The 22109-nt window shown below is 41.4% G+C and overlaps 2 protein-coding genes across 3 annotated transcripts in view; both read right to left on the bottom strand.

Annotated features, from left to right (window-relative positions):
* Nucleotides 1-513, bottom strand: part of LOC106596674 (vesicle-associated membrane protein-associated protein A) — a 57695-nt gene extending 57182 nt beyond the window's left edge. The window contains exon 1 of one of the 2 annotated variants that reach the window (XM_045714426.1): nt 273-513. In XM_045714426.1, coding sequence (XP_045570382.1) covers nt 273-330 — 58 coding nt within the window. In that variant the 5' untranslated portion in view covers nt 331-513. The remainder of the gene's footprint in view (nt 1-272) is intronic. The other variant, XM_045714427.1, reaches the window with a different exon arrangement.
* Nucleotides 514-3717: 3204 nt separating this feature from the next.
* On the bottom strand, nt 3718-21005 carry rab31 (Ras-related protein Rab-31). The gene is given in 7 exon segments (NM_001173577.1): nt 3718-7417; nt 7862-7971; nt 10186-10292; nt 11077-11148; nt 13141-13222; nt 14129-14208; nt 20891-21005. Coding segments are annotated over 7 exon segments (585 nt in total). The 5' UTR covers nt 20927-21005; the 3' UTR covers nt 3718-7319.
* Between the last annotated feature and the right edge of the window lie 1104 nt (nt 21006-22109).

Genomic DNA, 22109 nt, shown 5'->3' with positions numbered 1-22109 from the left:
CCTAATCTTAAAATTAAAACCAAACTGAACATTTGTAGTTAAAAAAAAAAAAAAAAAAAACTTTTACGATAGCCAATTTTAGACTTTGTGGCTGTGGTAACTAATGACAACAGCCCGTCGTCTCCTTTTCCCCAACTCAAAATGGCGGGTTGGCCGTCTAACATTAGCCACGAAAACTAACCACATCAGGGAGTGTGAAATCATTCCGAGAGGAAAATCCTACCTTATCTTTAGCGATAATGAAAACTGTCAACGGTATTAAATCCACTTACCTTTAAATCTAAGATCAGATGGAGGATCGAGAACAAGGACCTGCTCCAACTTTGACATATTTAGCTACAGTTTTAGCTACAGTTGTCAAAGGGGGGAGTCACTGACAGATGGAAATACTATTGAAACGAGTCAGTCGCTGACTAGTCTCTGGGTTTAGAACCTGAACGTGCACACGACGTGCACACGCCACGGGAGCACCAAAAAAAGTGCGCGTTCACGTGGTGTGTCTATACAGAAACTAATCTTGTTGAAAGTTGATTTGATAAAGTTACTTAGCTATTTATAAATATCTATCTATAAATAGCCCAAACAACTACGTCTTCACCTACTGTATTTATTTATTTATTTAGCTCCTTTGCACCCCAGTATTTCGACGTTGCACACTCATCTGTCAAATCTACCATTCCAGTGTTTTAATTGCTATATTGTATTTACTTCGCCACCATGGCCTATTTATTGCCTTTACCTCCTTTATCTCACCTCATTTGCTCACATTGTATATAGACTTATTTTTCTACTGCATTATTGACTGTATGTTTGTTTTTACTCTATGTGTAACTCTGTGTTGTTGTATGTTGTCGAAACTGCTTTGCTTTATCTTGGCCAGGTCGCAGTTGTAAATGAGAACTTGTTCTCAACTGGCCTACCTGGTTAAATAAAGGTGAAATAAATAAATAAAATAAATAAAAACATATTATTTGAGCTATTCCAGTTAAAGTCACTTAAGTTATCGAGTATTTTGTTGATAGAGCTGTTTCAGCTATTTCATACTGTATTCTAGTCATGGCTCCTCATGCTATGTAACTACTGCTGTAGACATCTTTTCTATTTTACTGCCCATATCGTCTGTACACACCGTATATATATCATATGTTTGTGAACGGGGTGGTGTACCTAATAAACTGACCACTGAGTGTAATATATATATACAATTGAAGTCGGAAGTTTACATACTTACATACACTTAGGTTGGAGTCATTAAAAACTTGTTTTTCAACCACTCCACAAATTTCTTGTTAACAAACTATAGTTTTGGCAAGTCGGTTAGGACATCTACTTTGTGCATGACACAAGACATTTTTCCAACAATTGTTTACAGACAGATTATTTCACTTCTAATTCACTGTATCACAATTCCAGTGGGTCAGAAGTTTACATACACTAAGTTGACTGTGCCTTTAAACAGCTTGGAAAATTCCAGAAAATGATGTAATGGCTAGTAAGAGGGGGTACCCCACCTATATGATGGTAGTAAGAGGGGGGGTACCCCACCTATATGATGGTAGTAGAGGGGGGGTACCCCACCTATATGATGGTAGTAGAGGGGGTACCCCACCTATATGATGGTAGTAGAGGGGGTACCCCACCTATATGATGGTAGTAGAGGGGGTACCCCACCTATATGATGGTAGTAAGAGGGGGTACCCCACCTATATTATGGTAGTAAGAGGGGGGTACCCCACCTATACGATGGTAGTAGAGGGGGGGTACCCCACCTATATGATGGTAGTAGAGGGGGTACCCCAACTATATGATGGTAGTAAGAGGGGGGGTACCCCACCTATATGATGGTAGTAGAGGGGGGGTACCCCACCTATATGATGGTAGTAGAGGGGGTACCCCACCTATATGATGGTAGTAAGAGGGGGGGTGCCCCACCTATATGATGGTAGTAAGAGGGGGTACCCCACCTATATGATGGTAGTAAGAGGGGGGGGTACCCCACCTATATGATGGTAGTAAGAGGGGGTACCCCACCTATATGATGGTAGTAAGAGGGGGGTACCCCACCTATATGATGGTAGTAGAGGGGGGGTACCCCACCTATATGATGGTAGTAGAGGGGGTACCCCAACTATATGATGGTAGTAAGAGGGGGTACCCCAACTATATGATGGTAGTAAGAGGGGGTACCCCACCTATATGATGGTAGTAAGAGGGGGTACCCCACCTATATGATGGTAGTAAGAGGGGGGTACCCCACCTATATGATGGTAGTAAGAGGGGGTACCCCACCTATATGATGGTAGTAAGAGGGGGGGTACCCCACCTATATGATGGTAGTAAGAGGGGGGGTACCCCAACTATATGATGGTAGTAAGAAGGGGTACCCCACCTATATGATGGTAGTAGAGGGGGGTACCCCACCTATATGATAGTAGTAAGAGGGGGTACCCCACCTATATGATGGTAGTAAGAGGGGGGGTACCCCACCTATATGATGGTAGTAAGAGGGGGGTACCCCACCTATATGATGGTAGTAGAGGGGGGGTACCCCACCTATATGATGGTAGTAAGAGGGGGTACCCCACCTATATGATGGTAGTAGAGGGGCGTACCCCACCTATATGATAGTAGTAAGAGGGGGTACCCCACCTATATGATGGTAGTAGAGGGGGTACCGCACCTATATGATGGTAGTAAGAGGGGGTACCCCACCTATATTATGGTAGTAAGAGGGGGTACCCCACCTATATGATGGTAGTAAGAGGGGGGGTACCCCACCTATATGATGGTAGTAGAGGGGGGGTACCCCACCTATATGGTGGTAGTAAGAGGGGGTACCCCACCTATATGATGGTAGTAAGAGGGGGGGTACCCCACCTATATGATGGTAGTAAGAGGGGGTACCCCACCTATATGATGGTAGTAAGAGGGGGGGTACCCCACCTATATGATGGTAGTAAGAGGGGGTACCCCACCTATATGATGGTAGTAAGAGGGGGGTACCCCACCTATATGATGGTAGTAAGAGGGGGGGGTACCCCACCTATATGATGGTAGTAAGAGGAGGGGGTACCCCACCTATATGATTGTAGTAAGAGGGGGTACCCCACCTATATGATGGTAGTAAGAGGGGGGGTACCCCACCTATATGATGGTAGTAAGAGGGGGTACCCCACCTATATGGTGGTAGTAAGAGGGCGTACCCCACCTATATGATGGTAGTAAGAGGGGGGTAACCCACCTATATGATGGTAGTAAGAGGGGGTACCCCACCTATATGGTGGTAGTAAGAGGGGGTACCCCACCTATATGATGGTAGTAAGAGGGGGTACCCCACCTATATGATGGTAGTAAGAGGGGGTACCCCACCTATATGATGGTAGTAAGAGGGGGGGTACCCCACCTATATGATGGTAGTAAGAGGGGGTACCCCACCTATATGATGGTAGTAAGAGGGGGTACCCCACCTATATGATGGTAGTAGAGGGGGTACCCCACCTATATGATGGTAGTAAGAGGGGGTACCCCACCTATATGATGGTAGTAAGAGGGGGTACCCCACCTATATGGTGGTAGTAAGAGGGGGTACCCCACCTATATGATGGTAGTAAGAGGGGGTACCCCACCTATATGATGGAAACACTCCAGTTGTGGATCAGACAGATTGTCGTTGTCTTTCTATAAAGCAGGAAAAAAGAGATTAAGAACAAGAGAAAATAGAAATGACCATTTTATTATTATACAGATGAATATATCAAATGTTAATCTGGTCTGCATAGGATATAGAAAAGGGTATAACTTCACTCAAGCACACAAAAAAAATGTTTTACAATTTAAAACTATGAATAATAATCAATTTCCTATTCGATTTTGTCTACAGGGGGGAAAAACTAACACAAAGGCATTTGTTTACATTGCACAATGGACTGTGATGGAAGGCATTCAGGGCAAGAAATGTGCAAATCTAGTTTGATCAGATTATTGATTGTTGCCACACCTGGACATCGGTCAAACTTGTACAGAAGAATCCAGAACAGTATTGTGTGTTAACATCTCATGGTAAATACCTGTACACTGACTAATTCAAAATATTGTATAAAATCCTGATAGTAAAAAAAAAAAAAGTATTATATCTACCTACAAAGTACAAAACATTTTTTTTACAATATGACATTGCAGTGTTGCTGTAAACTCCATATTCCATTCAGTTCTGTGGACATTTCAATCCACTGTAGCAATTCAGCTATCGATGGACAATCGTAAGGGAATGTAGTCATCAAAAACGAATACTGAATCAACAATTTTCCATGAAAAAGTGCTCAAACTACAAATAAAATGACATAAAAGCGGTCAAATCCAAAAGCCTATGGGTCCCCTGTTTTTCTACACAGACGCAGTAATTTGCCAATCTATCTATCTCTGCATCTGGCCCTATAGAGCTCGCCAGATTGTAGTCCTAAAAGCAGAAACGTGTTAGCATTTTCTACCTCTGGTTCGTTGGGCATTCCTATAGGGGAAATTAAATGGGGAAAAAGAATGGGGTTCTGGGATATACGCCCAAAATAAGGTCAGAAGTTAACACGGGCTTAAGAGATCTTCTACATTTTGTTCTATGAGATAATATCAGTCAATTAACATGACCTTTACAAATTATTTTAAAATTTTTGAGTCATTTTGAAGATGCTCTTATCCAGAGCGACTTAGAGGACCAATCAGGGTTAAGTGCATTGCTCAAGGGTACATCGTCAGATTTCTACACCTAATAGGCTTGGGGATTCGAACCAGCGACCTTTCGGTTACTGGCCAAAAAGCTCTTAACTGCTAGGATATCTGCCGCCCTACGATGCATTCATGTGCTCATGCAACCTAGTCCTTCATATACATTATGAACATCTTATACAGTACATTCTCAGAAATACATATTCTACATGTGTGCTATACAGGCATGTACATATAAACTCAGCAAAAAAACTAAAAAAAAGAAACGTCCTCTCGCTGTCAACTGCGTTTATTTTCAGTAAACTTAACATGTGTAAATATTTGTATGAACATAACAAGATTCAACAACTGAGACATAAACTGAACAATTTCCACAGACATGTGACTAACAGAAATTGAATAATGTGTCCCTGAACAAAGGGGGGGGGTCAAAATCAAAAGTAACAGTCAGTATCTGGTGTCAGTATCTCCAAATCGATCCCGCTCCAGAGTACAGGCCTCGGTGTAACGCTCATTCCTTCGACAATAAACGCAAATCTGACCATCACCCCTGGTGAGACAAAACCGCTAATTGTCAGTGAAGAGCACTTTTTGCCAGTCCTGTCTGGTCCAGCAACTGTGGGTTTGTGCCGGTGATGTCTGGTGAGGACCTGCCTTACATCAGGCCTACAAGCCCTCAGTCCAGCCTCTCTCAGCCTATTGCGGACAGTCTGAGCACTGATGGAGGGATTGTGCGTTCCTGGTGTAACTCGGGCAGTTGTTGTTGCCATCCTGTACCTGTCCCGCAGGTGTAGTGTTCGGATGTACCGATCCTGTGCAGGTGTTGTTACACGTGGTCTGCCACTGCGAGGATGATCAGCTGTCCGTCCTGTCTCCCTGTAGCGCTGTCTTAGGCATCTCACAGTACGGACATTGCAATTTATTGCCCTGGCCACATCTGCAGTCCTCATGCCTCCTTGCAGCATGCCTAAGGCACGTTCACGCAGATGAGCAGGGACCCTGGGCATCTTTCTTTTGATGTTTTTCAGAGTCAGTAGAAAGGCCTCTTTAGTGTCCTAAGTTTTCATAACTGTGACCTTAATTGCCTACCGTCTGTGTCTTAACGACTGTTCCACAGGTGCATGTTCATTAATTGTTTACGGTTCATTGAACAAGCATGTGAAAACAGTGTTTAAACCCTTTACAAATGAAGATCTGTGAAGTTATTTGGATTTTTAACGAATTATCTTTGAAAGACAGGGTCCTGAAAAAGGGACGTTTCTTTTTTTCTCTCCTGAGTTTACAAGCGTTCAATGGGGCAAAAGACAACGACGGTCGGTGAGACCAAATTCATGCAATAAATGGATATTAACTCCTATCACTGTAATACTGGAGCAACGGTGCAGCAATACAATCAATGGATCTACACATCTGATGACCGCATTGTTCGGGAATGAGAATTCATAAGCTCTATATCGTATCAGTATTCGGAATGTAATCTCAAGTCATAAGTTATTTTATTAACATGTTTTTGATTTTCCGGTAAGGCCAGTCATTGTAAATAAGAATTTATTCTTAACTGACTTGCCTAGTTAAATAAAGATTAAATGAAAAAAAATATATATATATTCAATTTAAAATTTAGATTCTTATTTTTTTTCTCTATTTCTAAAAAGATGAAATGTTTATTTTTCTGTGCTGCTAAAACATATCCCACTAAACACTGGTTCCTCTCTATATCCAGAAATTACGCCTACAGCACACGGTACCAAGGCACAGGAGTATAATTGAAATGTAACCTTTATTTAACTAGATTTCAACATTCTTTTTATTAATTGAGCCTTTATTTAACTTGGCAAGTCAGTTTAAGAACAAATATTCTTATTTACAATGACGGGCCTACGCCGGACAAACCCGGACGACGCTGGGCCAATTGTGCGTCGCCCTATGGGGACTCCCAATCACGGCCCGGTTGTCCTGGATATATCCTGGATATATCTAGTAGGTAGAATAGGTACAATATGGCGAAATGTCCAACTAGCTTTATATGGGTTATAGGGACGGTTTCTAGACTTGGGACACTCTGTTCACTACGCTATATAGGGGAGAGGTTCTGATCTATCACAAAGCCAAAGCCTTGTTGTCCTCCTCTCTCCATGAGACCCATGTATTGTATATCCATTGTGGACTGTCGAAAGGGGCAATCGGGAGCTGAACTATCCAGCTGTTGTGTATACCAACTCTACATTGTGACTCGTGTGTCAAGAGGGATGTGTGGACTTGATCCATGGAACTGTGTATGGAATGGTACCAAAGAGAGTGATAATCTCACTGGCAATCGGATGCTGAATTCCAAACTGACCCCTTGCCCCTTACCCCTAAGGCCTAGCGACTTCATACCGATCTGAAAGTATAGGATAGGTGTAAGCAGTGTGGTAACACGATAATATCGCCACCTTTCCCTGAGATAAGACAGGTAGAGTTTCCAACATATTCGATCATACTACACCAGTACAATCCCCTTGAGATCTACAGAAATACCTAGGGCGTAAGGTGCTAGGGGGGTAGGGCCTAGGGGGTAGGTTGGTAGGGGTCTATTTGGGACTCGGACGGGGGTCTTACTAGCAGCAGCGTTTGTTAGACGGAGGGGGCTGCCGGATTATCTTGAAGGACTCATTACTCTCTAAATCTGGATTCTCCAGGGGCGGAATCTGTTTACCTGAAACACAACACAACACGGATCATTACGCAAACTATTACACTGTGGTTGCTTCTCAGACGGCACCGTTTTCCCTATATAGTGCTGTCGAAAAGTAGTGCACTATAATAGAGTGCCATTTGAGAAGCACCCTGATTACCGTCTTAGGTTCCATAGAATGTTGTGATGGTAACTTACGTCTAAAACAAACAGATATCAAAAGATATTCGCAATGCTTTACAGAAGAAGAAGAAGAATAAAGAGCTTAGCATGATGCATGGGCTGCGATCAATTCAGGTAAGTGATTTGATTTTAAAATAAAAACATATTTTGAAATAAATAAACTTCTCATTTTCACTTAATTTTACTTCCCGAATGAACTGACTTCAATTCAAATTGAACCCAACCCTGGTACCAGTGAATGGTAAACAAACCATATGAGATGTGAACACATTGAACACTTACTGATCTTCTGAAAGAGCTCCTCCACATTGACAGCGTTTCTGGCGCTGGTCTCCATGAAGATAGCTGCGATGGACTCAGCAAAGTCCTTAGCTTCCTTCATAGGAACTTCCCTGTTAAAAAAAAAAGAGACACTACAATTAGTACTGGGGTTGACTCATCAACAGAGCTTCCAGAAGAAACAGCCTTTAACGTAGCGGCGGTGGTGTTACACTCCTGAGAATGTCCGCTGAAAAGTCTTCAAGTTGTTAACTAAACAAACAAAAAAAGGTGCTCAGTCAGTAAGCGCCACTTCCTGTATTTCTGGGAATTCAGAATGACCACTTCCTAGTCCGAAAAGCAGTAACACGTCATGCGGGTTGTAAATGCAGTACAGAGCTGTACAGCGGTGAAGTACTAATACATAAGAAATACTTTGAATGAACTCAATAACTATCTATCAGACTTTATATTGCACAGAAAAAGAGGAAGGCTGAAAGTTAGTAAATTGCAGCTACTATATTAATGTAGAAAGTCTAGCACTACGTCATCTACAGATGTATAACTGGGCATGTCATGCTTGTATAATTGCAGAATGGCTCAGTTGAAAGCTGAAATACCTAACTTTTATTTCTTCATTTTATATTGATTTACGCTCTAATGTTGAAAGTAACTCAAGTGCTCTGATTAGGGTATGGGAAACGGAGCTGGGAAGAGACGCCCCAGAAATTCTAAATTGGACAAAGGCTGTGCTCAAAGCAAGATGACTTATCACCTGCAACAAGATGCCATAGATGCAGTATAAGATTCTGCCAAGGGTTCATGGGACTCTCTGATAGCTGTTGGAAGTGGAGGTTCATGGGACTCTCTGATAGCTGTTGGAAGTGGAGGTTCATGGGACTCTCTGATAGCTGTTGGAAGTGGAGGTTCATGGGACTCTCTGATAGCTGTTGGAAGTGGAGGTTCATGGGACTCTCTGATATCTGTTGGAAGTGGAGGTTCATGGGACTCTCTGATAGCTGTTGGAAGTGGAGGTTCATGGGACTCTCTGATAGCTGTTGGAAGTGGAGGTTCATGGGACTTTCTGACACCTGTTGGAAGTGGAGGTTCATGGGACTCTCTGACACCTGTTGGAAGTGGAGGTTCATGGGACTCTCTGATAGCTGTTGGAAGTGGAGGTTCATGGGACTCTCTGATATCTGTTGGAAGTGGAGGTTCATGGGACTTTCTGACACCTGTTGGAAGTGGAGGTTCATGGGACTCTCTGATATCTGTTGGAAGTGGAAGAAGGACAAAGTCCCTCTTTTCTGGACTGGCCATCTGTTCTGAAGTTTCATTACAATGTCCTGGGAAAATGTGAAAACAGAGCTGGAGTGCATGGTCAGGTATCCTATATGAATGGCCCCATGGCTATTTGTATCAGGTGTCGTCGGGAACAGACCCTTACTCACCTTAACACAGCTCAATCTTCTTACAAAAATGACTCTTTGTGGCCCGCAAATGAATTCTCCTTAACTGGATAAAAGACCGCCAACCATAAATCAGTGGTAGTGTGAGATGTGTTACCACTGGAGAAAATGAGTGCTATATTTAGGGAGGGGATTTCTACACAATATGAGACTCTACTATCTCTTCTCCCTAATATTGCTTATACAGCCCCCTGAGAGGTGTCAATATAAAAATTCAATGAATCTATGGGTCAACTGGACGCTGGTCACGCCCTGACCATAGAGAGCCTTTTATTCTCTATGTTGGTTAGGTCGGGGTGTGACTAGGATGGGTTATCTAGGTTGTTCTATTTCTATGTTGGCCTGGTATGGTTCCCAATCGGAGGCAGCTGTTTATCGTTGTCTCTGATTGGGGATCATATTTAGGCAGCCATTTCCCCCACTGTGTTTTGGTGGGATCTTGTTTTGAGTTAGTAGCATGTAGCGCCGCTGATGTCACGGTTCGCTGTTTCTTTATTTGTTTTGTTCAAATTTTCACTTAATAAAATATGTGGATCTCGGAGCACGCTGCGCCTTGTTCCGTCTCTCCACACAGCCGTGACAACCCTGGTCAATTTGACTCTGTATTTTATATAGTTTATATACTATATACTTTATATATTATACTACTACTACTAAGAAAGCAATAAAAAGAATAAATCAGTATTGGAAACATTAATAGCAGACTACTTAAAGTGAATGTATAATACTTATTGTTAGTGTGTACTTGTTTACTTTCATTGTATTGTCTTGCTGTTTGTTGGTTGTTTCCGTTTCCTGTTTCCTGTATGTACAATCTATTTATGATGTTGACCCGAACATGAAAAAAATCTAATCAATAATAATAATAATAATTGATACCTGATGTCCCCCAAGTCGTTTTTGTTCCCTGCGATGGCTACAACGATGTCCTCAGGACCATGTTCTTTCAGCTCCTTCACCCATTTCTTCAGTGTCTGGAAAGAGTCCTGGCAGACACAGACAGACAGACAGACAGACAGACAGACAGACAGACAGACAGACAGACAGACAGACAGACAGACAGACAGACAGACAGACAGACAGACAGACAGACAGACAGACAGACAGACAGACAGACAATAGAATGGCCAGGTTACACTTTACTCCAGGGCTGATGGGTCAAACCTGGCTTTTTATACAAAGCCTAATTTCTCTAGCCTGGGCCTGTATTCATAAAGCATTTCAGAGTAGTTGTGCTGATCTAGGATCAGGTCTTCATTATCCACAGCTCTGAGCTGATTCTAGGATCAGGTCTTCATTACCCACAGCTCTGGGCTGATTCTAGGATCAGGTCTTCATTATCCACAGCTCTGGGCTGATTCTAGGATCAGGTCTTCATTACCCACAGCTCTGGGCTGATTCTAGGATCAGGTCTTCATTATCCACAGCTCTGGGCTGATTCTAGGATCAGGTCTTCATTATCCACAGCTCTGGGCTGATTCTAGGATCAGGTCTTCATTATCCACAGCTCTGGGCTGATTCTAGGATCAGGTCTTCATTATCCACAGCTCTGGGCTGATTCTAGGATCAGGTCTTCCCTGCCCATCTAAACTGATTCATAATAATAAAAAAAAAAGCAGATCGGCACTGATACACTGAGAAGCTTTATGAATAGGAGCCCTGGCCTCAGATCAGTTTGGCATGACAACGAAGATAGGAGTTGGCAAGACAACACAAATAGATCTGGGGAACCGGGCTTTAACGTCTTGTCGTCTGGAATCCGTTCCTTACCAGTTTGGTGATGTCGTAGACGATGACAGCGGCGGCAGAGCCTCTGTAGTACATGGGGGCCAGCGAGTGGAACTGGAATACAACGACACATTAAAGTTACGGTCGCTAGTAGAACAACAGCATAAATTCCCATCTGCACAAGCAAGTGCAGGTTGCAGTTCATTAGTCCGATATTATTGTGTTATAAACCGCCGTTGACTTGCTTTATAACTCAGTTATAACTGTTTGGTATCGCCTATAGATATTCATGGTACGTATTCATGGTACATATTCACGGTACATATTCATGGTAGATATTCATGGTAGATATTCATGGTACATATTCACGGTACATATTCATGGTAGATATTCATGGTACATATTCATGGTAGATATTCATGGTAGATATTCACGGTACGTATTCATGGTAGAATATTCATGGTACATATTCATGGTAGATATTCACGGTACATATTCACGGTACATATTCATGGTACATATTCACGGTACATATTCACGGTACATATTCACGGTACATATTCACGGTACATATTCACGGTACATATTCACGGTACATATTCATGGTACATTACCAGGCATGTAGCCAACTCTCTCAAATTTAGTTTGGAAAAGAAAAAAACATTCTAAGTTCAAAATACAAACCAGGAAATGCAACAATGTTGGACGAAGGGATGACGAGATAACCAAGTGATTTAACATTAGACATTAGACGATAATTAGGTCCAGGACGATACCAGTATCAAGATACTCGTTACTATCGTGACAAGGAAACAAAACATGAAACGGATTTCACCAGTATCTACTATCTATCCCACTACTGCCCAGGCAGCCTACACACACACACACACACACACACACACACACACACACACACACACACACACACACACACACACACACACACACACACACACACACACACACACACACACACACACCCCACCCTTGTGAGTCATCATGTCACAACAGTGCTATGAACCTTGAACCCTGACCTCTCAGTGTGTCTCAGAATAACCAATCACATGATCCCTTCGAAAGGATACATCACGATACCTAGTCGCCTGTAAATGTGACTTGACAAGTGTCTGGATACATACTTTGGAACCAAGAAGTAAACAGTGAAAAGAGTTGCCATGCCAACTCTCTCCATTGACCCCTGGAACCAGACTTTACCTCCTAGCAAGCACTGAAGTTACTGTAGGACATTTGTTTTTAACGAAACGTAAACAATGTGGACAGATTTGTATAAAATCTCTCCCCGAATGAGTTTAGCTCAAGCTGGCAACTAAATCAAATCACATGTTATTGATCACATACACGTGGTTAGCAGATGTTAATGGTCACATACACATGGTTAGCAGATGTTAATGGTCACATACACACTGGTTAGCAGATGTTAATGGTCACATACACATGGTTAGCAGATGTTAATGGTCACATACACATGGTTAGCAGATGTTAATGGTCACATACACACGGTTAGCAGATGTTAATGGTCACATACACATGGTTAGCAGATGTTAATGGTCCATACACACGGTTAGCAGATGTTATTGGTCACATACACATGGTTAGCAGATGTTAATGCGAGTGTAGCGAAATGCTTGTGCTTCTAGTTCCGACCGTGCAGTAATATCTAACAAGTAATCTAACAATGCCCCAACTACTACCTAATACACACAAATCTAAAGGGGTGAATGAGAATATGTACATATAAGTATATGGATGAGCGATGTCCCAGCGGCATAGGCAAGGTGCGGTAGATGGTATCAAATACAGTATATACACGTGTGATATGAGTAATGTAAGATATGTAAACATAATTAAAGTGGCATTATTTAAAGTGGCATTGTTTAAAGTGGCATTGTTTAAAAAGTGACTAGTGATCCATTTATTAAAGTGTCCAGTGATTTGGGTCTCAGTGTAGGCAGCAGCCTCTCTCTCTCTCTCTCTCGAGTTATAAACAGATGAAGGATGAGCAAAGGCAGAAACAACCGATGAACAGACGAGAGATGAGTAGTTGAAACATATAGCGGATGATGAAAGACGAGGTAGCTAACCCACCCTTTCCTGTCCCGCTGTGTCCCAGATGAGGAACTTGTGTAGTTCATGTCCACACGGTACCGTCTTGGTTAAAAACGATGCCCTGCAAAAAATAACACAGAACGTTAGGCCAAGCAGTTGGTCTCACCATTATACAACTGTGAATGATATAGAAGGAAATAGAACAACTAACTGTTCTGTGAGATTTCAGCCCCCCCCACCTGTGACAGTGAAGAGAAAACATTTACTTTTAAAAATGTATTTCCTGGAATTCTGCACATTTTGGAAATTGGTCCTCAGGCCTACAAAAGGGGAGCCATGTGGCCCGCGCACCGCCAGTTATCCATCCCTGTTTTAGATTCACTGTGGCCCGCGCACCGCCAGTTATCCATCCCTGTTTTAGATTCACTGTGGCCCGCGCACCGCCAGTTATCCATCCCTGTTTTAGATTCACTGTGGCCCGCGCACCACCAGTTATCCATCCCTGTTTTAGATTCACTGTGGCCCGCGCACCGCCAGTTATCCATCCCTGTTTTAGATTCACTGTGGCCCGCGCACCGCCAGTTATCCATCCCTGTTTTAGATTCACTGTGGCCCGCGCACCGCCAGTTATCCATCCCTGTTTTAGATTCACTGTGGCCCGCGCACCGCCAGTTATCCATCCCTGTTTTAGATTCACTGTGGCCCGCGCACCGCCAGTTATGCATCCCTGTTTTAGATTCACTCACTAGTCACTACCAGATCTATTATGACATACACAATCAGATGAGAAAGCAGACAAAGAAAACGGTCTTTGGATATAAAGCCCTTATTTCCAGCAAAATCCTCCCAACACATATGTTTTGCTAATCTCATTTTCCTCCTTGGGACAAGGAAGACAGAGAACCTGGGTTTGAGTCTTATTTGAGATTCCTGAAAAAGGTGTCCACAACAGGACAGGCTGAAAGCTGATTACACACTTGTTGCTACCTATTGCGTAGAAGAAGGTATTAATGCTCTGACAACTTACCCTATCGTTGGACTGATGTTGTGGTCGAAATGGTCTTGTACAAAACGACATACAATACTAGACTTGCCCACTCCAGTATCCTGCAAAAACAAAGAAGTTTGGTGAAATGTAATGTAGGGGGTTGCTCTGTCTGTCTACAAAAGACAAAAAAATAAATAAAAATAGATCAGAAAAGAATGCTTGAGAAGATACAGTATGTTATTGCCAAAAGCATCCTAGTACTCTGTGTTGCTTGTTTTGCAAACCAAGGACACAATGTTTTGTTGGTGTCGTCATGTCGACCATTGTGAAGCAGGCAAGAATAACTAAGCACTTCCCTGGTCACGGATTTTTGAAATCCTTCAGGATAAGAGTCTGTCCTGTATACTTTGTCAATGACTAATTAGGGCAAAAATGATGGGAAATGTATACAATTATCTAAATATTTTATACTAGTTATCATACGAAGAATAATTAAAAGATATTATGTGATTTTTTTATTATATTTTTCAAACCTAAATGGTCAACAATGTATTTTTTGTGTACTCCTATAATTGATTGAACTGTACATAATTGCCTGTACGTTGTGTCGCAGTAAAAAGCGGGATCCATTCTACTCAAGAACATTTCTAGTTTCCAACTCCACAAAGTTTAAACCCACAGCAGCGTCGCTGCTCATTCTGTGGCCCTTAAAGAGAGTAGCCAAGCAGCTTAAATGCAGTACGTTTTTTCATATTAGACATACAGTGCCTTCAGAAAGGATTAACACCCCTTGACTTTATCCACATTTTGTTGTTCCAGTCTGAATATTCACTGGCCTAAACAAAATACCCCATAATGACATCACAATACCCCATGATGACATCACAATACCCCATAATGACATCACATTAACCCCATAATGACATCACAATACCCCATAATTACATCACAATAACCCCATAATGTCAAAGTGGAATTATGTTTTAAGAAAGTTTTACAAATTAATAAAAAATTCAAAGTTGAAATGTCTTGTGTCAATAAGTATTCAACCTCTTTGTTATGGCTATAACCTACAGCCTAAATAAGTTCAGGAGTACAAATGTGCTTAACAAGTCACATAATAAGTTACATGGTGTCACTCTGTGTGCAATAATAGTGTTTAACATGATTTCTGAATGACTACCTCATCTCTGTACCCCACACACACAATTATCTGTAAGGTCCCTCAGTCGAGCAGTGAATTTCAAACACAGATTCATCCACAAAGACCAGGGAGGGTTTCCAATGCTTTGCAAGGAAGAGCACCTATTGGTAGATGTGTAAAAATACAAATACATTTTTTAAAAAGCAGACATTGAATATCCTTTTGAGCATGGTGAAGTTATTAATTACACTTTTGATGGTGGATCAATACACCCAGTCACTACAGAGATACAGGTGTCCTTCCTAACTCAGTTGCTGGAGAGGAAGGAAACCACTCAGGGATTTCACCATGAGGCCAATGGTGACTTTAAAACAGCTACAGAGTTTAATGGCTGTGATAGGAGAAAACTGATGGATGGATCAACAACACTGTAGTTACTCCACAATATTAACCTAAATGACATAGTGAAAAAACAAAGCCTGTACAGAATAAAAATATTCCAAAACATGCATCCTCTTTGCAACAAGACACTAAAGTAATACTGCAAATAATGTGGCAAAGCAATTAGCTTTTTGTCCCGAATACAAAGTGTTATGTTTGGGGCAAATACAATACAACACGAGTACCACTCTTCATATTTTCAAGCATAGTGGTGGCTGCATCATGTTATAGGTATGCTTGTAATTGTTAAGGACTGGGGAGTTTTTCAGGATAAAAATAAACAGAACGGAGCTAAGAACAGGCTAAATCCTAGAGGAAAACCTGGTTCAGTCTGCTTTCCACCAGACACTGGGAGATGAATTCACCTTTCAGCAGGACAATAACCTAAAACACAAGGCCAAATCTTTCTTACCAAGAAGACAGTGAATGTTCCTGAGTGGCTGAGTTACAGATTTGACTTAAATCTGCTTGAAAATCTATTGCACGACCTGAAAATGGTTGCCTTGCAATGATTAACAATCAATTTGACAGAGGTTGAAGAATTTGAAAAACAACAAATGGGCAAATGTTGCACAATCCACTTGTGGAAAACTCTTAGAGACTTACCCAGAAAGACTCACAGCTGTAATCACTCTTAGAGACGTACCCAGAAAGACTCACAGCTCTAATGGCTGCCAAAGGTGTTTCTAACATGTATTACCTCGGGGGGGGGGGGACTTATCTAATCAAGATATGTTAGTGTTTTATTTAGAATTATTATTTTTTTTGTACAAATGTTATATTTTTTCTTACACATTGTGTCATTCTACTCAATCAGATTACATCCTATCGGGATTTCATATTACACCGATATATTTACATATATATATTATATATATATATTATATTTACACAAATACAATGGAGCACATCAGTTTACAATGAAACTGAATTGCAGTGTAGTTTCCATAAGATACAAGAAAATTAAAATGATTAAAAGAGAAACACAAATGAAGAAAATAGTACTGGTTCTTCCTGTATATAGCTCCACATTGATCAGGTACTCCCTGTATATAGCTCCACATTGATCTGGTACTCCCTGTATATAGCTCCACATTGATCTGGTACTCCCTGTATATAGCTCCACATTGATCTGGTACTCCCTGTATATAGCTCCACATTGATCTGGTACTGGTACTCCCTGTATATAGCTCCACATTGATCAGGTACTCCCTGTATATAGCTCCACATTGATCTGGTACTCCCTGTATATAGCTCCACATTGATCTGGTACTCCCTGTATATAGCTCCACATTGATCTGGTACTCCCTGTATATAGCTCCACATTGATCAGGTACTCCCTGTATATAGCTCCACATTGATCTGGTACTCCCTGTATATAGCTCCACATTGATCTGGTAATGGTACTCCCTGTATATAGCTCCACATTGATCTGGTACTCCCTGTATATAGCTCCACATTGATCTGGTACTCCCTGTATATAGCTCCACATTGATCTGGTACTTCCTGTACATAGCTCCACATTGATCTGGTACTCCCTGTATATAGCACCACATTGATCTGGTATTCCCTGTATATAGCTCCACATTGATCTGGTACTCCCTGTATATAGCTCCACATTGATCTGGTACTTCCTGTATATAGCTCCACATTGATCTGGTACTGGTACTCCCTGTATATAGCTCCACATTGATCAGGTACTCCCTGTATATAGCTCCACATTGATCTGGTACTCCCTGTATATAGCTCCACATTGATCTGGTACTGGTACTCCCTGTATATAGCTCCACATTGATCAGGTACTCCCTGTATATAGCTCCACATTGATCTGGTACTCCCTGTATATAGCTCCACATTGATCTGGTACTCCCTGTATATAGCTCCACATTGATCAGGTACTCCCTGTATATAGCTCCACATTGATCTGGTACTCCCTGTATATAGCTCCACATTGATCTGGTACTCCCTGTATATAGCTCCACATTGATCTGGTACTTCCTGTATATAGCTCCACATTGATCTGGTACTCCCTGTATATAGCTCCACATTGATCTGGTACTTCCTGTATATAGCTCCACATTGATCTGGTACTTCCTGTATATAGCTCCATTCTTGTGTATTTTATTCTTTGTGTTAATATTTTATTTTGTATTATAATTTATTTTACTCTGCATCGTTATGAAAAGGCTCGTAAGCGAGCATTTCACGGTAAAGTTTACACCCATTGTATTCGCTGTATGTGTCTTAATGGAATGTCATACCAAGGATCATTTAGCTATTTGATTTAGAATTTTAGGACCTCTTTAGGTATCAACATTTTATTTTTTTATTTTTTATTATTTGATCAAATATTAGGCCCTAATCCATGGATTTCACATGACTGTGCAGGAGCCAGGCCCAGCCAATCAGACTGAGTTTTTTCCCCACAAAAGGGCTTTAGTACAGATAGAAATACTCCTCAGTTTCACCAGCTGTCCGGGTGGCTGGTCTCAGACGATCCCGCAGGTATAGAACCCGGATGTGGAGGTCCTGGGCTGGCGTGGTTACATGTGGTCTGCGGTTGTGAAGCCGATTGTAAGTACTTCCAAATTCTCAAAGGAATTGTTGGAGGTGGCTTATGTTAGAGAAATGAACATTCAATTCTCTGGCAACAGCTCTGGTGGACATTCCTGTAGTCAGCATGAAAATTGCACGTTCCCTCAAAACATCTGTGGCATTGTGTCGTGTGACAAAGCTGCACATTTTGCACACAACACTTTACATGTTGCGTTTATATTTTTGTTCAGTGTTGATCACAAGGAATAAGGTTTTGAAGTGTCTGTTCTAGGAGATATAAGATGGCTCAGGAAATATTTTCCTTTTTTTGGACGCATATTTTTGTTGGCATAAAACGACCTCCATACTTCCATTAATTTGTTACCTTCAGACAAGTCACCATCGTGTTCGTAAGCGTCTCCCCTTTTCCACAGTGAGATCATATTGGTTTTGCTAGTTTTAACGCTACAGGCGTTTTCGTGAGAAGACCAATCAGGTTTGACAAACACCGCTGTAGCTTGGCCACCTTCCACCTCAGATGCTGAAAAGGCCGCGAGGTGGATGCGATGGATTGAGATGCAGCCCATGCAAAAACTAGATATCTCGAGTTGAAACTGACAGGTTTTGTTTTTCCAATATGAAAAACATACTGCATTCAAGCTGATTGGATACACAATTTTTTTTTTTTTTTTTACAAATCTACTGAACATTGTGCAATATGGGCTACGTAACAATGGGATATTAATGTGTTTTCTAAAGTGTATTATTATAATTATAATAAGAATATAATTATTAATATTATTATTACTATTATTATTAACAGTAGCATTGTAAATAATGTCCCCCCTTGGGTTGTGCCGTGGCGGTGATCTTTGTGGGCTATACTCAGCCTTGTCTCAGGATGGTAAGTTGGTGGTTGGAGACATCCCTCTAGTGGTGTGGGGGCTGTGCTTTGGCAAAGTGGGTGGGGTTATATCCTGCCTGTTTGGCCCTGTCCGGGGGTATCATCGGATGGGGCCACAGTGTCTCCTGACCCCTCCTGTCTCAGTCTCCAGTATTTATGCTGCAGTAGTTTATGTGTCGGGGGGCTAGGGTCAGTCTGTTATATCTGGAGTATTTCTCCCGTCTTATCCGGTGTCCAGTGTGAATTTAAGTATGCTCTCTCTAATTCTTTCTTTCTCTCTCTCGGAGGACCTGAGCCCTAGGACCATGCCTCAGGACTACCTGGCATGATGACTCCTTGCTGTCCCAAGTCCACCTGGCCGTGCTGCTGCTCCAGTTTCAACTGTTCTGCCTGCGGCTATGGAACCCTGACCTGTTCACCGGACGTGCTACCTGTCCCAGACCTGCTGTCCCAGACCTGCTGTTTTCAACTCTCTAGAGACAGCAGGAGCGGTAGAGATACTCTCAATGATCGGCTATGAAAAGCCAACTGACATTTACTCTTGAGGTGCTGACTTGTTGCACCCTCGACAACTACTGTGATTATTATTATCTGACCCTGCTGGTCATTTATGAACATTTAAACATCTTGGCCATGTTCTGTTATAATCTCCACCCGGCACAGCCAGAAGAGGACTGGCCACCCCTCATAGCCTGGTTCCTCTCTAGGTTTCTTCCAAGGTTTTGGCCTTTCTAGGGAGTTTTTCCTAGCCACCGTGCTTCTACAGCTGCATTGCTTGCTGTTTTTTGGGGGGGTTTTAGGCTGGGTTTCTGTACAGCACTGAGATATCAGCTGATGTAAGAAGGACTTTATAAATACATTTGATTTGATTTGCGGTTGCCATGATAACTATCTAGTAATCATTACCCTTTAATGTTGTTAACAGTATTGTCAATGCTATAATATTATTTCTGCTATTAAGGCTATTAAAAGTTTTCCTTTCTTGATATTATTAAACAAAATTCTATGTCTGAAAATGTAACCGATGTGAAATGGCTAGTTAGTTAGCGGTGGTGCGCACTAATAGCGTTTCAATCAGTGACGTCACTCGCTCTGAGACCTGAAGTAGTTGTTCCCCCTTTGCTCTGCAAGGGCCGCGGCTTTTGTGGCGCGATGGGTAACGAACGATGCTTCGTGGGAGGCAGTTGTTGATGTGTGCAGAAGGTCCCTAGTTCAAGCCCAGGTTGGGGCGAGGAACAGGAAGCTTATACTGTTGTTACACAAACATTTCCTAATAAAATGTTTCGTATTTCGATCATTTGCGTCAGGCTACTTGTAACAACTCTAACCGGATGGTGACGTAATGGCTGCTATTTAATAGTCAGAAGAGCCATTGCAAAAAAATAAATAAATTAATTTAAAAAAGCAAGGTAAGGGAAATCACTCAACTGACAAGGACAACAAAACAAACCAAGCAGCAGTATAATAAACAACGACACATAGTTGACAGATTACACACGGGATTGTACAGGTCTACAACTGGCCGGGGAAAGTTTAGGATTAGGTTTATGTGGCGTCGCCTTCACATATTTTCCTAAAGAAATGTCTCTCAGTGTGCAACGATTCTTCGATAAGATAGTAAGATAATAACAGTTCCGTTTCTATGCGATGTCAAATTTTACTAGACAGAAAGGATTTCAAACGGTCGGGTTCTCAGTCTAAAAATATTCGGACGGACCGCAGACAAAGAATTTCACAAAAAAAGACAATCGCCAAAACAATAACTTATTTCACTTACCCCAAGAAGACACACTTTCAGTTCCCGTATTGCCATTTTAAAAGCTTATGGTAATATAGGCATACTTCTTCTTTTCTTTTCAATGCCTTTATCTCTCCATATTTGCTTACAACGGATTTGTTCTTTAGATAAAATACCAGAAACCCAGCCCCTAAACAGGACTAATGCCGCGTTCACAACAACTAGGAATTTGGTACTCTGAAATCTCAGACTTCCTGACGTGCGTTCAAGACAACTGGGAACTCAGTGGGGAAAGAAATATCTCCGACTGGGGGGGGGAGAAAAAAAACGTTTTGAACTGTCATCCAACTCGGAAACTCTGGGATCTTTTCTAGAGTTTCGACTTTTTCGACTTGAAGATCACCGACGTCATAATTTGAACTCGTTTATTTTATCCTCCGAGTTCCCAGTTGCCTTGAAAGCAACATGATGACCGCCGTCCGGAAACATAACGGAAAACAGTTGGAGCAACCCGAAACTGTCACGTGACGACCGTCACCTCTTCTGTTACTTTTATGTTCAGAGAGAGAGAGAGACAAACTAGAAAAAAGACCCGGATGGGACAGAAAGAATCTATAGTACAAGATAATAAATATTTATTATTAACTTTCAACTCAGTAAATGTATGAGGAGAGGACAAGCAGTGGAGAATATAATGGCAACATTTCCAACATTTGCCTTATGCTGATGCCAATTTGCTAATTGTGACTCAAGATCAAAAACTCTGCATATCACTGACACATATAAAAAATAAAAACAATTTAAGAGATAAATATATTTTTGATTGATTGATTGTTTGAGAAGATACAACATTTGTGGGAGGTTTTAATTGTATTTGTTAAGAGACGACCAACAAGGAAACAATATTATTCAGTTTAAAGCTACGAAAGCCTTTTTTACAATATGAAAATAACCTTATGTTGAGGATTAAACCAGTTATACAACAGATCCATTTAAATAACGACAGATTCATTAATAAACAATCCCATATCCAAGTCACATTTCAAATCCTAACAGTTTTGCTCATACCAATATGTTTCAATGCTGTAGAATTTCATTTTTTAAATTGTACCTTTATTTATACAGGTTTTCTCTCATTGAGATAACATCTCTTTTCCAAGAGAGACCTGGTCCAATAGTAGCAGAGGGAACAACGTTTCAGACAAAACAACTTACATACACTAACACAACTATAAACACACATACAGTACAACAAAAA

The sequence above is a fragment of the Salmo salar genome, chromosome ssa03, assembly GCF_905237065.1.
Source record: "Salmo salar chromosome ssa03, Ssal_v3.1, whole genome shotgun sequence".
Lineage (NCBI taxonomy): Eukaryota > Metazoa > Chordata > Actinopteri > Salmoniformes > Salmonidae > Salmo > Salmo salar.
Note: the sequence above shows the minus strand (reverse complement) of the source record. Positions and strands in the feature narration are given on the sequence as shown.